The following is a 19996-nucleotide window of genomic DNA, read 5'->3' as shown; positions in this document are numbered from 1 at the left end:
TTATTACAGTTTGGATTAATGCCAACTGGTATTTATTCATCAAAAAACTGTTTGGTAACTAAGACATAAGTGTTTATTACAGAAAACATGCCAGATGTTTACATAGTAATGTGGTAGATGTATTCAATAAACACAAATAGTCCAGTAAATGTCACTGTGTTTATAGTGAAGATAAAAATCTGATAAACAGCTTAAAATGTTTACTATTGTTAACATGTGAGATACACAAACTATGCCCAGATCACGCCCAGGTGTTTAGAACTCTAATGTTTGAATAAACTGAGTTGAAAAACAGAGAAACATACAGAAAACAAGAAACTTATAGCCGACAACGGCATCCTAAAAACAGTCTTTGTTCAGCATGGGATTAACCTCATCATGGAGACAAAATAGGGTCAATGGACAGGGAATTTTTCTACATTCTGAGTAATGAAACTTCTATTATAAGAAAAATACCCTTTCAAGTAGGGTTCTTTATTTGAGGGCTGGTCGGATTGTACTCAAAGGTTTTATTTAATAATGGCCCACAGGTTATGTTTTTCTTTCATTTTTATTGGAAACTTACATCCAAGTTACATAACACAACCAAGATGACTACATGTAGCTTATCCAACCAACCTGTTCTAGCCAATTCTGCATCAGAGGCCAGGTGCCAAAGACTCTACCTGTACCAGACAACGTGATCTTTTTCTTTGTTGTCGCTAGTTATGTAATACCTTTCAGCCAGGTAATCACTCTCAAACCCATTATAAATTATTGTTTAGTTCTCTCAAAAAACATCGCTGGTGTCATTTAAAACAGAATTATCTGGTGTAACGTGCTGCAACAACAACGTCAATCTGATCTGATCTGATCTGTTTTAACGATTTAATCTGAAACCACTCCTGGATTATGACATACCGGCCCGATCATGGTAAGAAAAATAATTTTCTATACCTTTATTCACTTTCTCAGAAATGTATTTACATGAACTTCGAAACGGCTGTTTTTAGCAGTTAGATCCGACATGTAGAGCCTCATGTCCTCGTCTTCCCAACTATGACAGGAGACCAGTGCTCCGAAAAAGAGTAGATTTGACAAAGTGTAACCCAAATTTATGCAGACTATTGATTTTTAATTTTTTAACAGGGTTTTTTGTCACAAATTTACATCCTACTACATGTACCATGTTGACTATATGTATTGCCATGTATAAACTGTGACCTGTTTTGCTCAGTGACACTCCTGATAATGCTGATTTACAAGTCACCATTACTAAAAATAAAACTACCCAGTCATTATCTACATGTATTTTGTCTGGAACAAAAAAGGAAACTGATGCTCAGGACAAGTCAGAAAGACTGTGTACAACTACACCAAGCTGTAAGCCTGTGACAGATTGCTGACGACTTTACAGAAGAAGCTATACATACTGAATTAGCCACACTGTTGACATTAACTAAAACATCTATGTGCAAATTGGTCAGTTTGTTTTAAAAAAAAAACCTAATTAAGCAGCATTAAAACCTAATTTCAACAAATTACAACAAGCTGGAAAGATGTAATGAATAATTACTCGATGGTCAGGAAGTGCTTATCGTATCACAGAGAACTTGAGGCAGAGTTGCAGAGTCCCCCGTTACCAGACGAGCAGACACAGATCCAGATCCAGACCAGACACCAAACACAACCCATGGCACCAGAGGCTCTGTGACGATAACATCACTGACAGTGCACATTACCTGGTTGTTGTCACAGTCCAGGACTGTCAGTGTGTGGTCATCACAGTCCAGGTACACACCCAGGTGATGAGGTCGTGTGTAACGTGTGTACTGTAGATACCCAGGTTTGACCTCACCACCACCACGGTGACTATAACACTTGACCTCATCACCACTGTACACCATCCCAATGTACCAGGAGTTACGGCCAGCATCTGCATCACAGCTCTCCTGTGTCACTCCTACACAACAGCCACAGTCATGTGAACGGGTGATGTGTATCTCCCAGTAGTACCTGCCCGTCTGGTAACGCCCGTCTGTCACAGCTCTCCCACTCCCCACGGACAAGTCCTCAGCCTTTACCACTGAGCCGCTGTCAGTGATTCTCAGCTTTCTGTCGTCTGTCTCTGTGAATCTCAGCGTCGGCTCTGCAAAAACACAACAGAAGTATCATAAACAACAGCAAACCATAAACACACGCTGTAAGACAGAGTTGTAAATACCTGTACACATACAGTGGTTTTACTTTCTGAACACAGTCTCTTGGAATAAAATCACACATATTGCTGACACGAATGTAATTTATACACAAATTTCTGTCATTTTCAGACTTTTTAAGAACTGGATCCATCACTAAATGATGGGTACGACATAGACCAAGTACTGGATTAAAATACAGATTTTTAGCGCTCTAATTTGTTTGAAACTTATCACCTACAACAAGAACAATACCTTCCTCAATCCGACACATGGTTTTAGTTGTCAGTTATGGCACATTTGAACACAAAAATCACTATGATGCTGAAGTAAACCTGCTGGCATTCGTGGAGTAAGAACCTACCGAAGCAGTCTGTGTAGTAAGGGAGGTAACTCGCCACGCATAACTTACCCAGTGACTTTCTTTGCCACAATACCCCAAAGGCTATTCAATTCATCAGAATTATTAGTAATAAAGAAGTATTAGCTTAAATTTTCTTAAGCAGATTTACAAAAAAAGTCACATATTTCAAAATTTTAAAAAATCAAACATATATCGAGTGAGGAGATAAATGTAGATCAACAATTATCAATATATAGACCTACATACATGAAATCTCTACCCTTTAATAGTAATAATAATAATTTAAAAAAAAAGAGATGAAAATAATATTATGTAAAACGGAGGAATTACATAATATTAACCTGGTATAAGAGGCAGTGCACATAAATATATGCATGTCTTGCTGTTTTCACCAGTATCTATTGTTTTATTTATATTGTATTCACCACCCTCCCCCCAACCACCCTGTGTTTTTCTTTCAACTCTACATTTTATTCCCTTTTTTATCCCAGACCAGTTTAATATTATGTAATTCAGGTTCAACCATTCCTGCTTTTCTTCTAAATTCCCACACTTTGTTTTGTCTTTATACATGCATGCATTGTATACCTACGCACCTACATGTATATAAGCCTATGTATTCTTTACCATATATATTTCCTGATGATGGCACAAACATAGTGACCGAAATATAGACTTATACTATCACTTCAATATTCAGAGTTACTTTCTTTCTATTTTACCGAGGGGTACACCGTGTTATCTCTCCTTTTCTAACAGTATACCTACTGATTTGTACACATTGACATTGACGGATACACTGCCATCTGTCCTACTCTAAGAGTGGACTTGCTGATTTGCAAACATGAGGTAAATATCACCCAGACATTGACAGATACACTTCCATCTGTCCTGTTCTAACAGTGGACTTGCTGATGTGCAAACATGAGGTAAATATCACCCAGACATTGACGGATACACTGCCATGTGTCCTACTCTAAGAGTGCACTTACTAATTTGTACAGTAAATATAACCCTGACACTGGGGGATACACTGCCATCTGTCCTGTTCTAACAGCACACCTGCTGATTTTACACATCAAGTAAATATCACACAGACACCGAAGGGTACACTCCTATGTGTCCTGTTCTAACTGTACATGTGCTGATATATAACTTTGCAATGTATTTACCTTTTTTCTGATCACAAAAAACCATAATGTTGTATACACCACATTTTTATTTATTTATGAGCAAATCATTCTGTATATAGCTTACACTGGCTTTTTATTTCTTAGGACAGACTACTGAATTCTTTTTGAGTTCTTAGCTCAGTGTACACTTGACAAGTATCTTACACTATTTTATGCCTCACATTAGTTTGTGTTCTCTGTGCACACCCTACTGTATACCTCACATTAGTTTACATCCTATGTGCACACCTTACTGCATACCTCAAATTAGTTTGTATCTGTTTTGCCCACCCTATTTCATGCTTCACATTAGTTTGTATCTGTTTTGCCCACTCTAATGCATACCTCTGATTAGTATGTGTCTGTTGTGGACACCTTAATTAATGCTGGACATAAGTTTATGTTTGTGCACACCCTAATGCATGCCTCACATCAGTTTGTGTCTTCTGTGTACACCCTATTGTACACTGCATTACTCTGTGTCTTTTGCCCACACCCTACTGTAAGCCTGACATCAGTTTCTCTTTTGTTCACACCCTAATGTACACCTCACACTATCTGTGCTCTTTGTAAACTCTTCTCATTTTTGTTACTCTTGGAATAATGTTCTTTTTCTGGGTGTGCCCTACTTTGCTACAGCTCATATCGGTTTGTTTTCTTCTTAACACCGTCTACTGTATGTTTTGCACACACACACAACTCTGCGTCTTCTCCACTTTATATTTGTGTCTTTGATGCACATACTAGTGTAAACCCCACAGTTGTTCATGTCCTCTGAGCACACCCTGCTGTATACCTTTTATACATAAAAGAACCTACTTGTAACACGCAGGGGTGACACTGGTCCACCGACTGCTGCTTCTAAATCCTGACGTTCTTGCACTGTCTCTTTTACAGTCACCTGTCTAGGAACAACTTGGTCATGTTGTAAAGAATCTAGAAGCTTTTGTCTGCTGACCTCATGTTTCACCAGGTCTGCTCTTATCTGATTCAGCTGGTCATCAATTCTGTGAGAAGAGGAGAGAAAACAAAGAGACACAGTCGTGTGGTAATCCTGTGTACCACACAGTTATGAAAATGTCATGATATACCTAGCAGGTTACGTCTGATTTGTCTGAGCAAGTGTATGTTTGAACACTAGATATATTTTACACTTGGGTCATGTTTTGGACAACTACAGTGCTGGTACTCAGTGTTACAGAAACACATCTGCTAACAACAGTCATGTGCACATGTATAACAAACCTAGAGAGGTATAACACATTTATACATACGTTTTGGTGAAGTCCGTGGAACCCTGTCAACAAACAGAATTGAGCATACATATAAAATCATGTAACCATGCTAACCAAAACGAAGACTCTTTAGCTACTCTATTCCTTCTAAAATCTGGGTCACCTGGTCTACTCATTTTAGCCAATATATCTGTAATCCTGGCAGGAATATTGAGTTTCCTCACATGGTTAGACCATCCAATGAACAACATACTCATACCTTTACTTTTTCAAAAGGCTGATAAAGCAATGTAATACTTTACTTTCACCACTACAAACATCAACTGAGATATGGTTGTCTGTATGGTTTATAGTTTTAAACACTGATATGGACTTTACTGCTGTTCGTGTTCACACGTCGTTTTCAAAAAACATCAAACAATGAACTCTTTTTTAATATTACATATAAAGGATCGTGGAGTTGTTTATTAGTCTAATCGCAGAGCGGTTACGTTTATGGGTAGAAAAAAACGGACAGCAACAGGAAAGAACCACTGAACAAAGTGAAGCAGTTGAACCCTGGACCTAAAACTTCAGAATACCTGGCAGCATGAGATGGATTTGAACACCTGGTCACTGTTCATTAGTGTCATTGTATGAAGACGGTCACAGGTTCAATAATGTGACAAAGGTAAATGAGATGCCTCTGTGTACATACACAACATACATATCACATTTGTTTACAATTGAGCGGTCAGAACCAAGACCAAAACTATATATGTTCTCTGAAGCTGAAAAATTATTCACAGGTTGTCCTGTGTGGTAAGATAAGGTATTTAACTGCAGCTGAGGCAGCTAAACCAATGTAAAGAGATTGGGCATGTTTGACTTACCTGTAAAAACTCGACGTCCAATGACGCCAATAAATCCTTGGAAGCCTGTACCATCCTCTCCATTTCCTGAGCCTGTAGCTGGAAATGTTTGAGTACAGCGCTACACTCCACACTCCACTGTGAATAGCGGGTTTTTATGCCATCTAAGGACCGCTGTTTCCAGGCTTGTAAGGCTTCCAAGGCTGCACAATAAGCCCTTTCTACCTCTTGAGTGTGAAGTTCCTGGGCTTCCTGACAAACAGAAACAAGGTTTATTATCGCTTCCAGACCATTACATTTGTGTTTAAAGAAATTATACATGCCTGCGTAAAAGAGTGGAACATAAGCGCCACACAACTGTATCTACAATGTACTTTCTGTTGTTTTCTGGATCTGTGCATGATAGCAATAATTTGCATTCGCAAAATGAGTCACCAAGTATGCAATAAATCACAAGTTGACCAAGTGTCATCAAAACTACCAACCTGTATCTTATTGTGCAGCCTCGTAACTCCCGACAGTGATTCTTTAGTTTCTTGTAGCACTTTCTCCAGTTCACAAGTCTTGTTCAAAACAGCTGGCTGTAATGGAAATAAACGCTACATTAAAAAATACGCCTTCCAAAGGACACATTACAGTACAGGACAAAAACCCATTCTTCACTATGGTTTACGAACATTGGGTCAATATATAGTTCCAAATCATAACATATTTATATTGATTATAGACCTATAGGCCTATACTAGCGTGGTACACGACTTAGACTGTGATTTAAGTCATTGGCTTAGAACATCCTTGCATCTTTCTAACATCATTGAAAACTGTTAACTACTTCTCTTTGCATTATTCCAAAGTAATTTTCAACTCACACAATTTCTTAGTTTTTCGTGGTTCGTATTAATCGTTGTGCTGGGAATTGACTTTACGATTAATGACTTAGAACATCCATTTTGGTTGTTGACTCGTATACGAATATCTTTTTCGCATTACCTTGTAATTCTCAGCTGCGGATGATACACCTTGCATAGCGTGTTTCTGATGGTCATCCACACACCCCATACAGATCACCATCCTGCACGGTACACAGTACAAGCACAATGGCTGACCATGTCTCGCACATGACGCTTGCTGAGTTGTTTGTTCATCCCTGCCAGTGGTCTGTCGCTGTGAGGTTTCCTGTGAGAGGTACTCCAGGGACGAAATCAGCCGGTGACGCTTCATAGCCCCCATCATGGGATGAAAAGAAGCCAGACAGTCTTTACAATACAGTAAAGAACAGTTGGTACAAAACTTGACAGCTTTAGCATGATTATGCTCCCCACACAGAGAACAATATGGGGTGTCATCCTCAAACTTCACAGCAGAAGAGAACCTCTCCACTATTTCTGCCAGATGAAAGTTGAGAGGCAGACCAGCCACACCTTCTCTCCCCAGACTGGTTGGTGTCCGACATACAGGGCATGAGATCAGCTGGTGAATGCCCTCACTCCCCGTGCCACAGGAGACCTCATCTGTCTGTCCAGGTTTAGACTTGTCAGCATACACACCAATACACTCTCTACAAAAACTGTGCTGACAAGGTAACGTTACTGGTTTGCGGAATGTCTCCACACAAATCGGACATGTGAGGACTGCTTCACGATTTTCCTTGCTTTCAGCCATTACACCCTCGGTTTTTCACTGAAATAAAACCAGCAAATTACTTAAACTGGTACCAATACAGATCCTCCATTAACGAAAATATAAAATTTCAACACAGTACACCGTCTCCATCTGCAGTTCAGTGCATATTCCTCTCTTCCAACAACATATGGGGTACAGTATTTTTTGTCGCTATTGCTGAAGAAGCATTGCTATACATGTTACATGAGAGTTTGAGCGCCTCGCTTCCCTGAGTGGAAATAACTGCTCAGTTAGACATTTGACGATTCTAGCATTTATCATGTATACGAGACAATTTTTTACAGCTCCACCCATGAATAGCAGATTTGTGTGTAAAAATAAGAGTGAGCTGATTTAAAGGTAAGACCAGCCAAATTGCAAACATCTTCAACAGAAATGGTGGGACTTCAGGTATAAGATAATTGGTTTAAACATCTGGACTATAATGGCAGTGATAGATGCATGGCCCTATATGATAATCGGATCAAAAGTCTGGAGGACAGTGGCACGGAAAGAAGCTTAACTGTACATGATAATGGAGTCAAGTGTCTGGACTACAGTGGTTGTCAGTAGAGCAGGACACTATGTGATAATGGGGTCGAATGTCTAAAGTTTCTCTATCTGAGAAAATTGTGACGGGTCAAACTCTGCCACCTTCCAGTGTTTTATTGTGTTATTGTTAGGAATATAAAGACAACTTATCAGCCTGAACAGGAGATCTGTAAGCTATAGGCTGTAGAAGTAGGTTAGTACCTGTTTAAACTTCACACAGACAGCCCTATCTAATCAATACCAGCTCTATAACAGTCCTGCATGTGGGGTATACCACCGTCCTGACGGGCGAAGCTGTGTCAAGTTACGCCTTCCATTATCTGTGATCAGTAAGCGAGGCTGTAATGTCTGCTGTGTGTGGTGTGTGGCGTTAATACTACATGTAGTCACCTCATGCATAAATATACATCAAATACATCATAAAGGGAAGGTCGCTTATATACAAGTTTTTTTTTTCTTTTTTTTTTTTTTGCATTTGGCTCAGGCAGGCAAGCGTTGTAAACAAAGAAACAAACAAAAATTAGGTTCTTCCGGCACCGCCAGTAATCGATCATAAGCATAACTCTGTATAACGCCTTACCATCGCCCTGTATATTTAGTGACAAGATCGACACAATTAACAATATCAGCCAAAATTAGTTGTTTTCTATGAGATGGAAATATAATGATTGCGCATCGACAGTGTTAGAGTTTCACCCACAGGCTGAGGGTAGAGTCTATATAAAGACACGCCCTAGTCGTATGTCTAGTTTGTGTCGATTTGACGTCGACCACCCAACTAAATACTGTCGGTAACACGACCGAGTAAAGACAATTCCCCCACCTGACAGAAACATCCAGCCATAAAAATAGGCATACCCGATCTTACAGGACTTACCTGTCTACACAAATCCCACCGTGTTTCACAACTTCACAAAATGGCGCAGTCTGAAATGGAAAAGAAAACAATATTCGGAATCCACATCAAAGACCCTTTGAGATGATTTTCCTTCTCCAACATTCCAACAATGAAAGAAAGAAGATGAAGATAAAAATGATAATCAACGTGCCATTATTATTCTTGCACGCAGATGTTTATATGATATAAAAGATATGCACAAAGTTTTCAGGGAAATTGGTGCAATACTTTAGCAGAGTTGCACGGACATGAAAATCTATTATTGCACTATACATGTACGTGCACGTAGCTCAGCAAGGGCTTTTACGAAATTAATTACCTGATTGTAATTAATCTTAAACATGCACAAATTTAGATCAATAGGAAAGACATGGAAATAGTTTCAATGCTTCAGGAAGAGTTGCATCGACAAAATCTAAATACATGGAAGAGTACTATTAAGACAAGTCCTAAATGAGGCTAATTATGAAAATAATGACGATTGCCACTAAACCTAAGAATGCACAACTTCAGATGACAGGTAAGATCGATGTATGAAAAGTTTCATCAAACATCGTCAAAACCAGTGCAGCTGTTTGGGAGGAGATGAGAGGACAAAATTGTACCTGCAGACACATGGACAGGCAGGACGATTCAAGTATACCCAAACCCACCACCCGCCAAAATTTCGTTAGGAGGGTGGGGTGGGGGTGGGGGGATAAAAAGAAGTTTGAAAAAACTGTTTGCATACAATGTATATATTAATGCAAGAAAGGTACCCACCTGCAGTACACTGCTAATGAAGTTTCCTTAAATTATAAGGCACAGTGGGTAAGGTACATGTAATGCAATAATACTTCAGCAGATCAGTCACACAAATGGGCTGTGGGGGTTTCTCTCTGTATTTCAAGGAGTTTTAGGTGTGTAAGGCATTTATTCAGTTAGTGTTTGACTTACACAATGGAAGTATGTCACTCATAATTCTCGGAAGCAAAGAACTGGTACAGACCTGTTCAGCATGTATTGACTAACAGCCAACAAGAACATGTATAGGCTTGTCAGGTGTGTGGACGACCTTGACTTAAAACTGCGTAGGCCTACTTGTGCTGTGTAATATACACCCTGTGCATAGATCTACATATACAAGAATGTATATTTGATCTACATAAAGCATCTATATTCATTCTTTAAGGCATCGGACGTTGAGGGGCAAGTTCAAAACCGTGTCCTTACAAAAGGAATTTGTAGATTCCCCTGCGCTCACTGCTGTGTGTGTGACAAGGAGCAGCTGACAATGAACACCTTGTCTGCTGAAGACCTTTCGAAGTTCGCTAATTTGACATGCATGTCTACACATCACATATACAAAGTTTGTGAGTAATTTGTCAAATGTCAGTGGTTTATTTCTAGCACGCTGCATTTCCTCTACCCATTATAGCTGACTGTCATCATACAAGTCAAAGAATTCTTGAACAGTCAAATAAAGAAATTAAGCATATCCGTAATAGCTAGGACAACTTTAAGGCATTGCATGAAAAGGGACACAATTAATAAGAGAAATGATGTGATAGTTTCACAGTGCGAAATTCTTCATTGGGAATTCCTGATAAATAATAAAGCACAGTTATTATAGGGTGATTGTCTCTCAGTTGTTCTTCATTGAGGTCACAGTTATTATAGGGTGATGGTCTCCCAGTTGTTCGTCATTGAGGTCACAGTCATTATAGGGGGATTGTCTCTCAGTTCATCTTCAATGAGGTCACAGTTATTATAGGGTGATTGTCTCTCAGTTGCTCTTCAATGAGGTCACAGTTATTATAGGGTGATTGTCTCTCAGTTGCTCTTCATTGAGGTCACAGTTATTATAGGGTGATTGTCTCCCAGTTGTTCGTCATTGAGGTCACAGTCATTATAGGGGGATTGTCTCTCAGTTCATCTTCAATGAGGTCACAGTTATTATACGGTGATAGTCTCTCAGTTGCTCTTCAATGAGGTCACAGTTATTAAAAGGTGATTGTCTCTCAGTTGCTCTTTATTGAGGTCACAGTCGTTATGGGGTGATGGTCTCTCACTTGCTCTTCATTGAGGTCACAGTTATTATAGGGTGATTGTGTTTTAGTTGCTCTTCACTGAGGTCACAATTATTATGGGGTGATTGTTTCTCAGTTGCTCTTTATCGAGGTCACAGTTATTATAGGGTGATTGTCTCTCAGTTGCTCTTCCTTGAGGTTACAGTTATTATAGGGTGATTGTCTCTCATTTGCTCTTCATTCAGGTCACAGTTATTATATGGTGAATGTCTCTCAGTTGCTCTTCATTGAGGTCACAGTTTTATAGGGTGATTGTCTCTAAGTTGCTCTTCACTGAAACCACAGTCATTATAGGGTGATGGTCTCTCAGTTGCTCTTCATTTAGGTGACAGTTAGAGCATGTAGAAATTGTACCCCGTATTGGCCTTCATTTCAAATTAATTAAGGGGCACACTTAAGAAATTAATGAAATTAAAAGTCCAAAGTTGATGCTAACTGAGCACACCAACAATAATGGTGCAGTTAAAGTGAATGTAAATATGTACTGCATTTTAGCTAAAGTTTAGCATTTTTCAAGCGACAAATTTTGCTTGATTAACTCACCTGATTTCACCTTGTGAAATTCAGGAAAACTTAAGTGTTGGCCACACAATTATCATTTATGGCATTTATGTGTCCCCAAGTCAGTATTCTGAATTAACGGTAAATCATACAGGTCTCCACTGACTAATTAATGGCAGGTCTGATTTTTCGCTTCAAATTTTACTTGCACTATACATTAATTGTACGATTCCCGATGGCGATTTACCTTTAGGATGATATGCCTGGCAGCACAGCAGCCTATAATCATCATGAAGGAGTAACTGGACAGGCAGTAAAGGTTAGGAATCGACTGTTCTTCGACATTTTACGAAGTATATCCTTCAGGGTTGGATGGAAGCAATCCATGACTATCCAGGTACCGTCCAAATATAACCAGGCGAATGTATAACACTCGGTCAATGAAAGTACAGTGTAACTCAATTAAATTAAATGTGATACCGGTACGGTGAAAAATTTGAAATTGATGAATTTAATTGAGCTACTTCTACTGTAGTGTTTTGTAGCAGTATGTTTTATTGAGCAACCAGTGTTGTTCTAAACTCATTAAGTTAATCCCGGTACAAAAAGAAAGTGAAATTAGTGATTTGCCAAAGCAACTCAATTAAGCCAGTTTGGTAGTATAAGAATACATACAATCTCCAACACGCCCGCCCACGCAAGCACAGGATCCTTCAATTTATGTAAGACCAGTAATTTGATGTCATAAATTCGTTCAAAACATATAATATTTCAATCAGTCATATACCGGAAGTTACTTTCACTTAAGTTTCGAGCAAATGACGTCAACAATTGAAAGCGCCCCACAGAAAGAATCCTCTGTCACCCAAGATAGTCTGTATCGCTTTCCAAAAAATGCAAACACTCTGTACAAAGTCAACCAACTTGTCATTTGCACACGTCGTAACGCTAGATCCCGTGATGAAGACTTCCACAGTAATTGGTCGACTTGCAGGAACGACCGATTTGGGACTACGGGAGCTGTCATTTCTCGGGATAGCGGAAAGGTCTCGCAGTGTATGATTACGCCCTGTTTACAATGTCGGAGAGTACGTACAGAGTGCTCCCTGCATGTGTACACATACGTGTGTGATTGTTGTTAAATTATGGGTCAGATAGATCGAGTCCCGGCCTCAGTTCTTCGAAAATGTAATAGCTAATACTGCATGTAAGCCATGGGCCGAATCTGTCAGAGGGCTTGGAAATTTGAAGTGCTTCAGCCTTAAAGGTAAATACATGAACTTTATATCAAAATGTTCCCCGTGAAAGCCTTGTTCAGAATCACCAGTGTTCGACTGAAAATATTTGTTCATTATTGAAAACCGAGCATGAAATAAAATATAATCATGAAATAGTTGCTTTCAGCATGTAAGAGAAAGTTATCTTCTTTTTTTTATTTTGGATTATTGCTTAACGTCATACTCAAGAATTTTTCACTTATGCGATGACGGACAGACTTTATTGGTGGAGGAAGGCGGGGTGCCCGCTGTAGACCGACGTAACTGACGAACTCTCCCACATCTGACACACCAGCGTATGTTACAGTGGTGGACAGCAGGGGATGTCCAACGAACGGCTGCATGTAACACCACCCACAACAGAGCACCCTCCTCCACCTATTGCTACCATGGTACCACGAACAATGGAAGCGGGGGAGCCTCGAAAGCTCCCTGTCCGAGAATGGTTTGAACCCACGTCTCATGTGGTGTTGTGATTTAAAGGCGAGCACGTTAACCACGCGGCCACGACCCTCCCAGCTGTCATTTATGCACTGATAGATATGGATAATGGCATATGGCCACAATCTATTTACTTACACAGAATATTTACTGTCAAAAACTTAATTACTGGTACTGGAAATATCCATACCCGAAAAACAGAAGATCTTAGTTTCAAAGTAACCTGTCAAGTAAATGCTAGAATGCTCATAAAGGCCGAAGACTGTGACTTCTTCTGTTATTCTACATTCAACAAAAAAAAGCAGTGTAACCAGTGATTGTGAACTGAAATGCAACCAGTCACACTTTATGTAAACAGTATTTTTAAGACAGCAATAATAAGAGTTCTAATCAGCGGAGTTATCACTGTCGCTGTCATGTTCTGACAGCACATCAATGTTCTGATGATTTGGCATCCGCTACATTGACACATATCCGTATAGTCCATACCAACCTTCGTACATGAACATTTAAGAGAATCGCAAGAATTCTTCTGACAACCACAAATGACACTCTTAAGAACCTGGTCTCGTGATACGGGCATAGTGGACCAACGGATGCTGAGGTTGTTATCTTCCAGCCATGACCTGTCGGACTAGGAGCACAGATGTTTTGTTTCAAACAAGATCTGTAGACTTTTGTTTGGTAATTTGCCCTCACAACATGTAAAAAACCAATCTGCATTTGGTGGCAATTTACAATCAGTGACATGTCCACATCTGAGGCTCACAAAGTCCGAGTCAACCCAGCCATACAGCTCACACACAAACTTTTCTAACGTCTTCTGCAATGAATCACTTTCTATTTCAGACTTTAGCCAAATGCAGCAGCCAATGCAGTTGTCCAAATTCTGCATCATATTGAGTTCATATACTGTTACGCAATTATTTTTGAGTTAAGTAGGATTAAGTTAAACTGGGATTATTTATTGATGAAAGATTTATCCTAATCCCAGGTGTAAAACTGAAGACTTGACTTATAGTTAAATCTGGTATTAAGTCTTAAACCAGTTTTGAACAACCAATTAAGTCTTTAAGTTAGTACTTCACCTAAAAAATATGTACCATTGGATTAAAAATGGATAAAACTGCTGCTGTTATACTCTGACTTTGGAGAACAACATTGGCTGCTGAGTGCGGCTAAAAATTTAAATATAAAATATGCCTTAATACCACTATCGGCTAAAACACTTTCGAACAACTGGCCCTTAACACAAGGAGAGCACAGGATGGGAAGTTTTGCTGGCGTTAAAGCATGGATGAATTTAGGAAAGAAATTCAGACTATCTCAATCCTTATCATTTAGGCCTACAACTCTTGACACTCATAGAAGTAGTTCTTTAATAATTCCTGAGCTTATATTTAAGAACTGATTTTTAAATTTGTCATTGGTCTTGGGTTTCCCCCGGGCTCTGCCCGGTTTCCTCCGACCATAATGCTGGTCGCCGTCGTATAGGTGAAATATTCTTGAGTACGGCGTAAAACACCAACGATTTATAAAGCAATGGCTTGGGAAGGTTCACAAAATTTGAGCGTCTGCACAGACATTTGCGCACCCAGCCGATTCCGGAACTTCGGAAACCATGCCTCAAGTCCTCAAGATGGCTTAACTAACGGGTTTCCGATTTGGAAGTAACTCTCGGGAATTTGAGGCTAAAAATAACTACACGTGTGTGCGATATCGTTTGCCGATGGAATTATAGTGCATAGCGTTGTTTTATTCGACAGTAAATTAAAAATACGGAAAAAATACTTTACAAAGGACATTTTTAGGCATGGCGCTAGGTACTGCGGTTTCGCAGAGAGATGGCGAACGTTCCGAGAGGCATGAATGAGCGCCAATCCATAAAACGCTAACTAGGACTCTGTGACCTTCCCACCTATAGCCGGAGAGGAAGCCAGTGTGAGTTGGACTTAAACTCACAGCGATCGCATTGGTGAGAAGTTCGAAGGTCATTTCGCCGCGCTGACAACAAGATTAAGAGACACTGATATAATATCTATCTCAGATTATTTATGTTATGTTACCAAAACCATCTCTTCAAAAAAGTGGACAATCTGTCATTGGAGTTCTTATAAGACCAGGCAATGCCGAACATTGTTTTATCATTAGAACTATAAGATGACATCACACGCCTCGGACCCAGCTTTAAACAAATGTGGTTGATGGGAGATTTCAACTTTCATTATATTTGCTAAGATAAGTGACTACACTGACACAGAGGACTCGTTGACTGATTATGACTGATAATGTTGCTGTTATATCAGTTGATTAATGATATGTTTGATACCGGGGTTATACCTGAAAGTTGGATAATTGGGATTGTCAGGCCGGTTTATAAGAACAAGGGCGACCTAGCTGATCCACATAATTATCACTCTGTGACAATTTTAAGCTGTATGGGTTATATGTCTACTGCAATTAATAATAACAGTCTATATTTTGAAGGGTTCACAATATTTTCAGAGGCAGGGTGTGGGTTTAGGAAACAATACTCTACCGTGGACAATATTTTCTTTTAAACATTATGATAAATTATTTTCTTAGTTACAAGAAAGGTTATATTGTACACTTATAGATTTCCCTAAAGCATTTGATAAAGTTTGGAAGGATGGGTTGTGAGATAAACTATGCAAAACTATACGAAATAACGGGGACATGTTTGACTCGTATCAAAAACATGTATAGCTCAGTTAAACTCTGCATATGGGATGAAAAGAAAAGCAAAAGTAATTTTTTTTATTTGCCAGTTCGGGGTAAGACAAGGTGACAAATTGTCACCGCTACTGTTTTCTTTAAATCTAAATGATCTGGATGATTTTATTTTGTCACGCTTGGCATTAGGATGAAAGCAGATATAAAAAGATATTGTGGATCCTGGTATTGTATTTAATTTTACTGGATAATACATTAATGCCAGGAAACAGCTAATCATCCAGGTGTCAAGTGCTCTTACATAAAAAATAACTTCTTTATCGATCCTTATTGATCTACAAATTACCTTTTATTAATAAGACTATCCAACCAATCCTTTTCATGGCTGTAAAGTTTGTTGATCGGAATCTTTAATCTTAATCGAAAGCTTTTTCTTAAATTTTGATCAAATAAATTATCAATTTAAAGTCTTCATAGACAGACTATACTATTTAAAGGGAACTTGGTGTCTTTCCTTTGTATATCCCAGTTTACGAGCGCAATGCTGCCTTTTTAGTTACGAATTGCGGAAGGACGAGAAAGTAAGATATCATACTTAAAGTAAAAGAAAGCTAAAATATGAAGTAAGGTTCATCACACAGACAACTAAAAAACTATGCGAAAAAAACTTTTATTTATTCTTTCAGATTTTTTTAGGAGTGTTGAAAGGTATTTAAATATTTGGTTTTATGAGCTTTACTGACGATATCTAAGAAATCTCGTGTCACATCACTTTTTTTTCCTGATGTTTACCAGAACAAAGGAATTTTTGGCAACATTATTTTAGTTATTTTTTTTAACGTTAAGTGTTGTGATTTGAAATGTTGAAAAAAACTTCCCGTGACGTAAGAGTTGTTAAACTCTAATAGTATGGTCTATAAAGCTCCCCTAAGAACCCCTGTTCTGTTTAAACGCCTTTAAATCTTTACAATAAATGAAAATATATTTATGCACTGTTTTAAGTGGTTTATTAAGTAATACCTACTTCGATTTTAGAGGCATTTTCGTGAAGAAAATCAGAAGAAAACATAAAAATGATTCCTTATTCACATGAAAGAGCGACTTATTTGCCACTATTGTCTTTAATATATATATATATATATATATATATATATATATATATATATATATATACTTTTATATATATGTATATTGATATATATATTATTTTTTTCAGGAGAAAAAGGGTATATGAAAATATTTTTGTATGGTGGGTTATTGGGATCACATTTTGGTATTGATCATTTTTGCATAATAATGTTCTAAATAAGAATCTGTTGCATGTCCAATAAATTTGTTTCAATGTAAATTTGTTGTTTATAGACAAACACGGGCTTTAAATCTGAATTATAATAATATTTATGAGTATATTAAACAGGTAAATATGATCAAAATCCAGGTTGGACATATTTGTTAACAGAAAAGACCAAAGTTTAGTGTGTTACATCCTATACATGTATTTGCGAAAAGGTGGCCCCAAATACTCACCATACAAGAACCATTTTCAGGTGTCTCTTTAAAGAAAAATCGGAAAAAATATTGAAGACCACATTTACGACTAACTTTTGGCACGCTTTCATCTGAACTGTTTTTGTTTTCTCTGCCTTTAAATATAACACAAATGGTCCGTTAATACACCATAACGATTCTGTTAGACAAACGGAATGTTATGTTGAATATGACATAATAATAATAACAGATAACATAATAATAATAACAGATAACATAATAATAATAACAGAATGCATTCTAGCATCACTCACACAACAGGCTCCCTGTTAAATGTAACAGATTATTTTTTCATTGTATTAACTCAGTACATTAGAACTACTGAAGAAATTTTGTTGCCAATAGATGAGTTTACGGATAACTTTTGGCGCACTTTCATCTGAACTTTGTGTAATGTTTATGTTTTCTCCACCTTTAACTATCAACTGATTTATTCCTTACGCAATGTGTTTCATTTTATATCGTTATCATTGGTTGAAAATGTCTTGTGTGAATCTGGATTTGGTTACATATAGGAATAGAAATTTGAATATTACATATGAACTAGGTATGTCAGTGTTAAATCCAATGTTACTGTAGTCGATACAAATAGGGAGTTGTCGCCCCTTTGCGACTTCCTCGTTCTGTGACGTAGGTGCCATGAGAACGACAGCGAGTGTCTTTTGGTTGTCACGGCAGCTCAGAACTTGCGTTGTTGCGAGGTTTTGAGGATCCATGGTGTTTCACGTGTAAGGAACTCTTTGAACTGGATTGATGTATGGTTTTGCGGAGCGTGCGAATTTGCTCAAACGGTGTACCTACACAACGAGTAACAGTTCTAATAAAGCAGCAGTAATCAACCCATGGATTGACTTTGTCATTTCCTCATTGTGAACTCACAGCAGCATTCGTCGCGCAACCGATGCGGTAGCTGCTGTCATAGTGAAACACCGTACTCCTCACCAGAGTGTAACTACCAGAGTGTAACCACCAGGCTACTGAGGACGACGTTTCGAGGGATCTTGGAGACATTCGTGAGAGAAACCAGACTTTCCACTGACCTGGACACCGTGTGAATAAATTAAGGTGTAGACTTTATCAGCTTTACAGACAGCACAGGACTGCATTATAGCCGATTGCGTGAACAGTTCTCAAGTGACAGCCATGTGAGAGGTCCGTTAATTACGGTGTTATTGATAACGGATTGTGTTTCATTGTTTGCACATTTCAGCAGCATTTGCTGAAGATTTGTAATTCGTAATTAGTTGCATTGTCAGGTACTTTGTATACATATTTGTTTGTGTTATATGTGTGATGTATTCTGTATCAGTAAGAGTGAATTTGATGCATTTCACGAAGTTGTAAACATGGATAGTGTTACTGATGGGGTGCAGAGTAATCAGGCTCATGGGGAGGTAGAGCCTGACGACTGGCGTCAGGCCAATCCTACCGAGATATTTGGTAGTTGGCAGACGAGCCAACCCTGAACACAATTTTAAGACATCAGTATCAGCTTGGAGAAAATGTGCCAATACGGTGCAAATTTGTATGTGTGATACAAAGGATGTGTCAGTATTAAGAAAAGAACGTGGCTCTCTGAATAATGTTATGGAGCGCGAGACTAAAGATTATGATCAGCTTAAGTTATCTCTTGGTCCTTTTGACATTTGTAATGAAGGCTATGCAAAGTTTGATAAGATTGAACAAAACAACTTGCAACTTGTTAAAGAGATTACTGAATGTATTCGTAACCTTGAATCAGATAAGAAATCAGAAAAGGATCTGTATTAACTAAGAGTTTGTCTAAAGGATCCAGTGCCTCAAAGCGGGTTGAAACAGCAACCCAGGCAGCCATGTTGAAATCAGAACTTAAGTTTATTGATTCAGAAGCTCAAAAACGGCTAGAGCTAGACAGAATCAAACCAATAAGGAGTTAGGTATGGCTCAAGCCAAACTTGAAGTTATTGCTGAAGCAGAAGCAGGTGTTTGTGATTTTGAATCTCGTGGAGATATTGATGTATCATGTGTACCAAAGTTTGACTTAGTGCAAGAGTGCTTAAGTTCTCAACAGGTTACATCTGAAAATGTAAAGCAGTCCGACTGGTATGCGTACAGTGTAGATTCACCTGCAGTTACCAGTTCGCCACCACTGCAGGGTGCCCTTACTGGGGTGGTTTAGAGCGCCAAGGTCTGGTTTGAACACACATGCACCGTCATTTACGCCGCACGCTTCACTCAACCGACATGGGTTTACCAGCAGACTCAGAATACCCCGCATGCGGTTATGTATGATTCTATTTTTAATCGCCAGGACACTCAGTTTTCCACACCACTTGTCACTCAGTTGGACTCCGCATTATATGGGAGACAATCTGAGCTTGGAAATCTTGCCGAATCATTTGCACAACAAGTGAGTTTTTACCACCTCCAGAGCCAGGTGTGTTTACTGGAGATCCTTTGAAATTTCCGGCTTGGAAAAGTGCATTTAGTATTCTGATTGAGCATAAAGGCATTGCGCCTGCTGAAAGAATATATTACTTGCAAAAGTTCTTAGGAGGCCAAGCGAAAGAAGCGGT

The 19996-nt window shown here is 38.6% G+C and overlaps 2 protein-coding genes across 3 annotated transcripts in view; both read right to left on the bottom strand.

Moving 5' to 3' along the window:
- LOC135462654 (probable E3 ubiquitin-protein ligase MID2) overlaps positions 1-19996 on the bottom strand; it is a 117146-nt gene that overhangs the window by 72057 nt on the left and 25093 nt on the right. The gene's annotated exons all lie outside the window — the stretch shown is intronic.
- Positions 1563-9725, bottom strand: LOC135462490 (tripartite motif-containing protein 46-like). The gene is made up of 7 exons (XM_064739716.1): positions 9674-9725; positions 6790-7479; positions 6285-6380; positions 5821-6051; positions 4988-5010; positions 4533-4720; positions 1563-2128 (listed from the first exon to the last, which is right to left on the bottom strand). The coding sequence occupies exons 2-7, from the start codon at positions 7459-7461 to the stop codon at positions 1563-1565; spliced, it is 1776 nt and encodes a 591-aa protein (XP_064595786.1). The 5' UTR covers positions 7462-7479; positions 9674-9725.

Source organism: Liolophura sinensis, chromosome 2 (assembly GCF_032854445.1).
Source record: "Liolophura sinensis isolate JHLJ2023 chromosome 2, CUHK_Ljap_v2, whole genome shotgun sequence".
NCBI lineage: Eukaryota > Metazoa > Mollusca > Polyplacophora > Chitonida > Chitonidae > Liolophura > Liolophura sinensis.
Note: the sequence above shows the minus strand (reverse complement) of the source record. Positions and strands in the feature narration are given on the sequence as shown.